At 53.7% G+C, this 8,646-nt stretch overlaps 1 protein-coding gene across 6 annotated transcripts in view; it reads left to right on the forward strand.

Moving 5' to 3' along the window:
• Nucleotides 1–8,646, forward strand: part of Tep1 (telomerase associated protein 1) — a 47,461-nt gene that overhangs the window by 27,820 nt on the left and 10,995 nt on the right. For all 6 annotated transcript variants that reach the window (XM_033765048.1, XM_010607409.1, XM_010607407.2 and 3 more), the window contains exons 18-35: nt 558–716; nt 1,572–1,748; nt 1,969–2,089; nt 3,054–3,178; nt 3,435–3,548; nt 3,639–3,756; nt 3,873–4,067; nt 4,184–4,359; nt 4,436–4,592; nt 4,705–4,884; nt 5,193–5,285; nt 5,538–5,670; nt 5,826–5,976; nt 6,224–6,357; nt 6,698–6,786; nt 7,273–7,387; nt 7,821–8,061; nt 8,241–8,364. In XM_033765048.1, the coding sequence (XP_033620939.1) occupies nt 558–716; nt 1,572–1,748; nt 1,969–2,089; nt 3,054–3,178; nt 3,435–3,548; nt 3,639–3,756; nt 3,873–4,067; nt 4,184–4,359; nt 4,436–4,592; nt 4,705–4,884; nt 5,193–5,285; nt 5,538–5,670; nt 5,826–5,976; nt 6,224–6,357; nt 6,698–6,786; nt 7,273–7,387; nt 7,821–8,061; nt 8,241–8,364 (2,602 nt within the window). The remainder of the gene's footprint in view (nt 1–557; nt 717–1,571; nt 1,749–1,968; nt 2,090–3,053; nt 3,179–3,434; nt 3,549–3,638; nt 3,757–3,872; nt 4,068–4,183; nt 4,360–4,435; nt 4,593–4,704; nt 4,885–5,192; nt 5,286–5,537; nt 5,671–5,825; nt 5,977–6,223; nt 6,358–6,697; nt 6,787–7,272; nt 7,388–7,820; nt 8,062–8,240; nt 8,365–8,646) is intronic.

Consider the following 8,646-nt stretch of genomic DNA (forward strand, 5'->3'; position numbering starts at 1 on the left):
ATATATATAGTACTGAAGATTGAACCTAAGGCCTGCACACTGAGTTACATCTGAAGCCTTTTTAAGTTTTAAATTTTGAGACAGGGCCTTACTAAATCAGTAAATTGCTCAGATTTGGTTTGAACTTGCCACTCTACTCCTCAGCCTCACAATATGCCATGATAACAGGTGGGCATCACCACCTCCCTAGCCTCTTCAGTTCCTTGTCTTCCCTGCCTTTCCCCCAAACAGACCTACTCGCCTTACCCCTAAACTCCCATGAGGAGGCCTCAGGCACACTCACTCCCTCAGGACCTTACGTGGCTGGTGATACAGCCCAGACATAGCTTTGACCCTTACACCTTAGCCCAATCCGGCCTTCCCTGGTCAAACAGAAATCTTCATGATTGCTATGTGCAGTCAGAGGGGCCGGAGCAGGGTTTCTCTTGTTTCCCTCATTCCTATGGTTCTGTGGTATTGTTTGTTTTAACTCTGCTTGTTTATATTTTTGCTCTGTGTTCTTTGTAGAATACAGATCCTTCCCGCTAATAATCTCCTCCGGTTTATTTTGTTATTAGGTTCATTGCAGAGCGTGGGGCTGCCCGTCTTCTAGAGCATGTGGACCAGATGGACAGAATATTCAAGATACCACCCGCCCCAGGAAAGACACAGGTCCTAACTCTCCGGCCACTGGAAGAGGATGCTCCCAGCCCCTTGGCTCCTGTGTCCCAGCGTGGGTCAGTCTATATCTCTTTCTTTGTCTGGAGAGGCTGCCTGGCTGCCCTTCTGTCTGTTGAGATGCCTAGTGACTAAGATGTGCTCCCTCCTTCTCAGGCAGGGGATCCTCTGGCACTGGAAAAAGTCAGACTGAGAACTTGCACCTTTACCTACTGGGGAAAGGATAGTTAAACTGCAAGGAGAACAGCAGGCACCATGACTATAAAGCCAGAGTTCAGGCAAAGAGCTTAGAAGCTCAGGCTCTGGCTTTTTCATCCTGATTTTGCCAGATGGTTGCTTGAGTGTTGGGTGATTGCTTAGTTCTTAACACTATAGATTCTGTGTGTGTGTGTGTGTGTGTGTGTGTGTGTGTGTGTGTGTGTGTGTGTGTGTGTGTGTGTGTGTGTGTGTGTGTGTGTGTGTGTGTGTGTGTGTGTTACTGGAGACTGAATGCAGAAGCTCACTCATGCTAGGAAAGAGCTCTACCAATGACCTATACCCTTCCCCTTGTCTTCTTTTTCTTTGCAACAGTCTTTCCAAATTGTCTGGCCTGGTCTCAAACTCAATCCTCCTCCCTTGGTCTCCTCAGCAGCTGGAATTCCAGGCTGCACCACCAAGCCTTGCAAAGCTATAGTTTCTTGATTGGTAGGATGCAGCTAACACTAAGTGTCCCTTGAAGTGTACAAGTGATACATTTATAGTAATGACTGGCTGAAGGAGTAGTATAGGAGAAATGACAGTTACCGGGGCTTAGATTCCAGGGCTCTGGAACAGCAGTATATTCTGCAGAGGCCTCCGGGCACCCTCTGCTGTGTCTGTGGGTTTGGGAGGTGGCCTGATCCCCAGCCTGAGCCTAGCCCTCTGCTTACCCGCAGCTGGCGCAGCATCCGGCTGTTCATTTCTTCCACTTTCCGGGATATGCATGGGGAGCGGGACCTGCTGCTGAGGTCCGTGTTGCCAGCACTGCAGGCCCGTGCCACCCCCCACCGCATCAGCCTTCATGCTATCGATCTGCGCTGGGGCGTCACCGAGGAGGAGGCCCGCAGGAACAGGTGTGGGGAAGGGGAGGGGTTTCAGTGAGGGAACTGCGGTGGGCAGGCTTGGTATGTAGCAACAGACAAGGGTTGGGTAGGGAGCTATGTCTAAGTGCCAACTGGAGCAGCCTGCCTTCACTTGGCTCTGTGAGCCAGGCCCTGTCACTCTGAGTCTGTGCCCATTTGCCCTTCCCAGAGCCGCGCTGTCTCCTACATGTCCCTATTATTGTGCCTACAGACAATTGGAAGTGTGCCTTGGGGAGGTGGAGAACTCACAGCTGTTCGTGGGAATTCTGGGATCCCGCTATGGCTACGTCCCCCCCAGCTATGACCTTCCTGACCATCCTCACTTCCGCTGGGTGAGGCAGCTGAAGTCGAAGGAGTAGCTGGGAGGAAACTGGGGAGGGGAGAGGCCATAGTTTGGAAGCCGGGGATTCTGAACAGGCAAGTCCTTGAGACTTTCGGTAAAGTACAGCCAGAGGATTCTGCAAGTGACCAAAGTTTACAGGGGGAAGTTCCTTTGAGAAGTAACTGATGCTGACTACTGGATGTGAGAGGTGAGGGGTAGGTCTGTTGAGCTTTCGCCATCAGACGGGTCTGATTTCTACTCACCCTTCTGTTGTCTGTAAATTTTGTGGGAAGTAGCTTAATATCTCCTATCCTCAATTTCCTCACATATTAAATGGAAGCAGGAACATCAATTCTGCAGGATTATCATGGAAATTAAAAATCTATTTTAACAGGGCTGGGAATTTAGCTCAGTGTTTCCACTGCCTGCCTTGCAAGTGCAAGGGGCCCAAGTTCAATCCCTGGTACCAAAACAAACAAACAAACAAAAATGTTTTAACAATTGATAATACATGTCAGGCATTCAATAAGTTTTGACTGTTAGCTGTATTTTTTTATTCATTAATTTTAGTGCTAGATTTTAGGTATAGAATAAGATGACATTCGTCATTGGGAATTTTACATGATAGATGATGATAGATCTTGCTTCTTATTTTTTTCCCATTCCCCTGTCCCCCCTTCAACCCCTCCACCCCACCCTATTTACAAAGACTTTGTTTCTGCGTTTTCCTGTTCTCGTATTTATTCCTTTCCCCTAACCTCCCACCTCCCCTTCCCCTTTGGACATTTCTTCCTTTTTTACATTATCTCTTACTCATTTTGATCCTTATTTACACTTTCAGTTTCTGTTAGCTCTATTTCACAGGGTGTGTTTGGATGGAGGGAGTTACTGTACTGAGATTGGGGAGCCCATCTTAAGGGAAGCAGTAGTGTGACCTAGGACCGAACCTGCCCGTCTCTGTCCTTTTCCTGCAGGTCCAGCAGTACCCTCCAGGCCGCTCTGTGACAGAGCTCGAGGTGATGCAGTTCCTGAATCGGGATCAATGTGCACCGCCCTCCGCCCAGGCTCTCATCTACCTCCGTGATCCCAGTTTCCTCAGGTGTCTCCATTGCCCCCAGAGCCAGGTCTCCTTCCCCACCAGGCCAGACAGGCTCAGTCCTAGCAGTGGGTATGGGAGAGGTGAGCTAAAAGAGAGAAGCAGGGTGCAGAGCTCAGGCCTATACAGACTGCGTCAGCCTTGGGGTGAGGTCAGACCCCTCCTGGAGTATCGGGAAGTCGCAGCTCTATCTGCTGGCTGGTGGCGGGAGGCTTGGGTCCGACACTATCCTCATTTTTGGGCTATCTTGGTTGGTCAGCTCCGTGCCAGATATGTGGAAACCTGACTTTGTTTCTGAGTCTGAAGAAGCTGCACAGCGGATCTCAGAACTGAAGAGTTACCTCGGCAGACGGAAAGAAATCACGTGTCGTGGGTGAGCACGGGGAGGTAGGCGGCTCCAGGCACGGAGGGATGTGTGGGCAGCCAGCCTGCTCTGACTCTGGTGTGCTTGCTTTGTCTGCAGATACTCCTGTGAGTGGGGGGGCACAGCAGCTGGCCGGCCCTATGCTGGGGGCCTAGAGGAGTTTGGGCAGTTGGTTCTCCAGGATGTGTGGAGTGTGATCCAGAAGCTCTACCTACAGGTCAGCAGAAGTGCTGATGGCCTGAGGAATGCAGATGGGAAAAGGAGATTCCTGGGAGGGATTCTGTAAGTCAGGACTGAGAGAACATGAGTAGTCACTGCCTTGTGTACCCTCAGCCTGGGGCCGAGCTGGAGCAGCCGGTGTCCGTCCCGGATGATGACTTGGTCCAGGCCACCTTCCAGGAGCTCCGGAGCCCACCAAGGCCTGCCCGGCTGCGGCTGCTTCAAGACACAGTGAGGCAGCTGGTGCTGCCCCATGGGAAGCTGAGCCTAGTGACTGGGCAGTCAGGCCAGGGCAAGACCACCTTCCTGGTATGAGTCTGGGGGCCTGAGCAGGAGGAGGGGGCGCTGAGTAGCTAATGAGGTAGGACACGGGGAGCTTGTGCTCTTAATAAACTGTGCCCATGTTTGTGTTCCTGTCCCTGCAGGCATCCCTTGTGTCAGCCCTGCAGGCTCCTGTCGGGGCCAAGGTAGCACCCTTAGTCTTCTTCCACTTCTCAGGGGCCCGCCCTGACCAGGGTCTGGCCCTCAACTTGCTCAGACGCCTGTGTACCTACCTGCATAGCAAATTGCACAAAGCGAACACCCTCCCCAGCTCTTACAGGTACGTGTGCCCCATTCAGTTCCTCCAGTTGCTGCAGCTGTCCCCCGTCCCACTCCAGCTTCCTTTCCACACACAGAGGCCTGGTGTGGGAGCTTCAGCAGAAGCTGCTGCCTGAGTCTGCTCAGACCCTGCAGCCTCGCCAGACCCTGGTCCTGGTCATCGATGGGGCTGATAAGTTGGTGGACCACAATGGTCAGCTGATCTCGGATTGGATCCCACAGTCCCTTCCCCAGGTGAGTGTGAGAAGGAAGTGGGGTGGGGTGGGTTAGAGGGAAGAAGGGCTGCCCTAGGGAGGTGAGGGCCTCTCTAATGTGGTTTATTTCCTTTTCCCCTGCCGTATCATAGAGGGTACACCTGGTGCTGAGTGTGTCTAGTGACTCTGTCCTTGGGGAGACCCTTGAGCAGAGCCAAGGTGCCCAGGTGGTAGCCCTGGGGTCTCTGGAACCATCTGCCCGGGCCCAGTTGGTAAGAGATGAGCTGGCTCTCTATGGGAAGCGGCTGGATGAGTCACCTTTCAACAACCAGGTTGGACCTAGGCCGGACCTGGGGGTGTGTGGGAAGATCTGGGAGCTGGTGAGGCTATCCACTGTCCTGCATGGGCTGCTCTTTTCTCCTGCACTCATTAACAGGAGAAGTTGTTGATAAGAATGCCTGGCCAGGACCTATAAGGCAAGGCTCGGGGAGGGATGGAGATTCCTGCAGCGCTGCCATGGGCTGTCTCCCGGTGGGACTCTCAGAGAAGCAGCGCCTGTACAGTGAGCTGGATATTGAGGACAGAGGCAGGCTGTGGCAGGCTCCCCTGTCCCCGCGCTGAGTCTCTTGCTTCTCACCAGATGCGGCTGCTGCTAGTAAAGCAGGGCTCAGGCCTGCCGCTCTACCTGCGCCTGGTCACCGATCACCTGAGGCTCTTCACGCTCTATGAGCAGGTTGGTTGCTCCTTATCTGCAAAGTCCTCACTCACTTCCCATTATCTTCCAGCTTCTTGGGCTCTGTACCTCACCCCTATCTGTCACCCTCTTCCATCTGGGATCACACATTCAACGTCCTTGTGTCACTCTGCACCCCCTCGTCTCCACCCGTTTCTCTTTCCCACCGTTACACCTGCTGCTCCTTCCCCGTCCTACCAGAGCTGACTCTCCCCTCCCCATGGATGAAGCCTAGGCTCCTTCCCCTCCCAGGTGTCTGAGAGGCTTCGCACCCTGCCCGCTACTGTCCCCCTGCTGCTGGAGCACATCCTGAGCACCCTGGAGCAGGAGCATGGCCACGATGTTTTTCCCCAGGCCTTGGTCACCCTGGAAGTCACACGCAGTGGTCAGTGGTTGGGGCAGGATGGGAGGCTGAGGTTCTCAGGACGTGGATGCCTGGATTCTGGTGGGCTCTCCATCAGCAGGGCAGGAGGACTGGGTGTCCTGGGGATGAATATGCTGCGCAGTTTGTTTTGGGCCTCAGAGTGCTCGGGTTCTTAGGTCTGACTGAGGACCAGCTGCACGCAGTGCTGAGTGCATGGCAGTTTCTGCCCAAGGGCATCAAGAGCTGGGAAGAAGCGGTGGCTGCTGGGAACAGTGGAGAGCCCTACCCCATGGTCCTGTTTGCCTACCTCGTGCAGAGCCTGCGGAGGTACGGGTGCCCCAGCCCAGCTCCCACTCACCACTGCTCCGTGTCCTCCCATCTGTGAGGCAGGACCCCTCTCCCTCTCCCCTTCTTTGATGGAGCTCTAACAACTGCCTCCCAGGCTCTGCATCAGGTGCAACTCCCCTGGCCCCCATCTGAGGTGGGAGTGGAGCCCACCACTGAGCCAGGATGCTCGCTGACTGGCCTCCTTCCTGTCCTCCCCTGTTCTTCTGTCCAATCCTCCTGAGCACAGTTTGCTAGGGGAGGGCCCTCTGGAGCGCCCTGGTGCCCGCCTCTGCCTCTGGGATGGGGCCCTGAAGACAGCAGCCAAACGTCGCTATGGGAAAAGGCGAGGGCTACACCGCATGGCGCATGTCCTTATTGCAGGTGAGCGTGGCCTGAGTCGGCTGGGCCACTGGGTCTGGAGTCTGCACCTAGGGGCATGACTACCCACTGGTGTGCAGTATCCGCTACAACCCTCACTTGTCGTTTCCGTGGGTGGATGACCCTGCTGCAGCCTGAAGGGATGTGATCTTTGGGATGCAGCAGGGCTGAGCCCTTCTCAATGTCTGGTGTTGTTGGCACGTTTCTTTGTTGTTTTGAGGCAAGGTCTTGCTGTGTATCCCAGGCTGCTCTCAAACTCACGATGATCCTCCTGCCCCACTCTCTAGTGCTGGGATTACAGCTGTGTGCCACCATGCCTGGCACTCAGAGTCCTTTCTTATAGCCCAGCTCTGGAAGACATGTGACCCTGATGCTTCAGGCTCCTTCCAAAGTTGTCCTCCAGAGGCTCTGAGAGACCTGCCTTACCACCTGGTGAGTCCTGAGGTCCCACAGGCTCCTTTCCCAATCAAGGTCCTTGGCTAGTCTTACTTCTTTGGTCTTGCAACACTAGGGATTTAACCCAGGCCCTTTGCACTGAGCTATATAACCAGCCCTTTATTTTTGAGACAGTGCCACTCAGTCACTAAGTTGTCCAGGTTGAGCTTGAACTTGTCATCCTCCTGTCTCAGCCTTCCTGCGAGCTAGGATTACAAGCGTGAGACACCACTCCTGATTTCTTTGGCTGTCCTTTCATCTCTGTCCTTTTGACCACTCCCACTGTCCCCACTGCCATTTCCCTCCCTCCCAAACTCCCTTCCCCTTTTCCCTTTCAGTTTTCCAGTCCTCCTTCAGACCTTCGTTCCAAATGGGGGTCTAGGTCTTTGACGCAGAGGCAGTGTCTGGGGCTAGACAGTGCCTCTTGTCATCACCTCCACACCAGACCCTTCCCATCTGTAATGAATAAATCAACCTTTCCAGCTCTGCAGTGGGAACCACAGCCTTCTTGCCAAGCTCCTCAGCAGCATCCCCGTGGTGGCTGCACACCTGGACTTGGGTCTGCTCCCCCGGCTCTTGGAGGCGCACGCCCTCTATGGTGAGATGATCCCTGGAAGACTTATTTTCAGCTCTGAACTCCCCGGGGTGCTCATGAGAACCCTGCCAGGGGAAGGTGTAATGGGAAGAGCTGGCCGCATTTCTCCTCCCCATTGAAGCGCCAGGAGGGTGAGCTAGTGCCTCTCTGGATCCCTTTTGATTAGATCTCTTAGATCAGAAGTTCTCTGACTTTATTAGTGGGCAAAATCATCTAGGAAATGTTCAAATTGCAGGTCCTGAGAGCCCCAGATTCTGCTTCCCCAGGTCAGGAGTGGGGCCCAAAGCTTTATACTACTTTGCACAAGGGTTTCTGATCTGGGGCCAGATGTCCACAGTTGAGACTATTTTAGACCCTTCAGATGATTCTGTTTGGTGCTGTCCATAATGGGGTCTGGCTGGCTTCCTAGTGACTCCCTGCTTCTCTCTGTTTCTAGCTTCTTCAGTTCCCGAGGAAGACCAAAAGCTCCCTGAGGCTGATGTTGCCGCTTTCCACACCTTCCTGAGGCAGCAGGCCCCAGTGCTGAGCCGCTACCCGCTGCTTCTGCGCCAGCAGGCAGCCAACCAGCCTGCAGACTCACCTCTTTGCTGCCAGGCCTCCCTACTCTCCCAGCAATGGCATCGCCGGCCCATACTACGATGGCTTAATAAACCCCAGACAGTGGCGGGTCAACAGAGGTTAGAACTTTGACCCTGGCTCTGGAAAGTTGGCAAGAAAATAGCTGCAGCCCTTTCTGAAACAAGAGAGAAAGGACAGACCAGAATCACAGTGCAGAGGGGATTCGGTTAGAGAAGTGCAGAAGTAGATTTCCAGTTGCCTTCTTTTCCTGAATTCCTCTTTCCTTCTCTTGCTCCAGCTCTAGCCTGTCTCTGGTGATTTCCTCATCGCCCACGGCAGTAGCTATCTCCCTTAATGGACAGAGAGCAGCTGTGGGCACTGCCAATGGGGCGGTTTACATTTTGGACTTGAGGACCTGGCAGGTATGACACTCAGGGCAAGGCAGAAGTTGCCTTCAGAAAACCCTCAGCCCCTCACACCTAGGCACATGTATGTTCTCCCTGGTGAATTCAGCTTTACTCGTGTTTTCACATCAAATCAGAAGGCTTGGTCAAAAAAAGAAAATCATGCCGGGCGAGGTGGCACACGCCTGTAATCCCAGCACTGGGGAGGCTGAGGCAGGAGGATCGCTGTGAATTTGAGACCAGCCTGGGCTACATAGTGAGTTCCAGGTCAGTCTCAACTACATAGTGAGACACTGTCTC

This window comes from Fukomys damarensis, unplaced genomic scaffold (genome assembly GCF_012274545.1).
Source record: "Fukomys damarensis isolate Sample0158 unplaced genomic scaffold, DMR_v1.0_HiC HiC_scaffold_17, whole genome shotgun sequence".
Classification (NCBI taxonomy): Eukaryota; Metazoa; Chordata; class Mammalia; order Rodentia; family Bathyergidae; genus Fukomys; species Fukomys damarensis.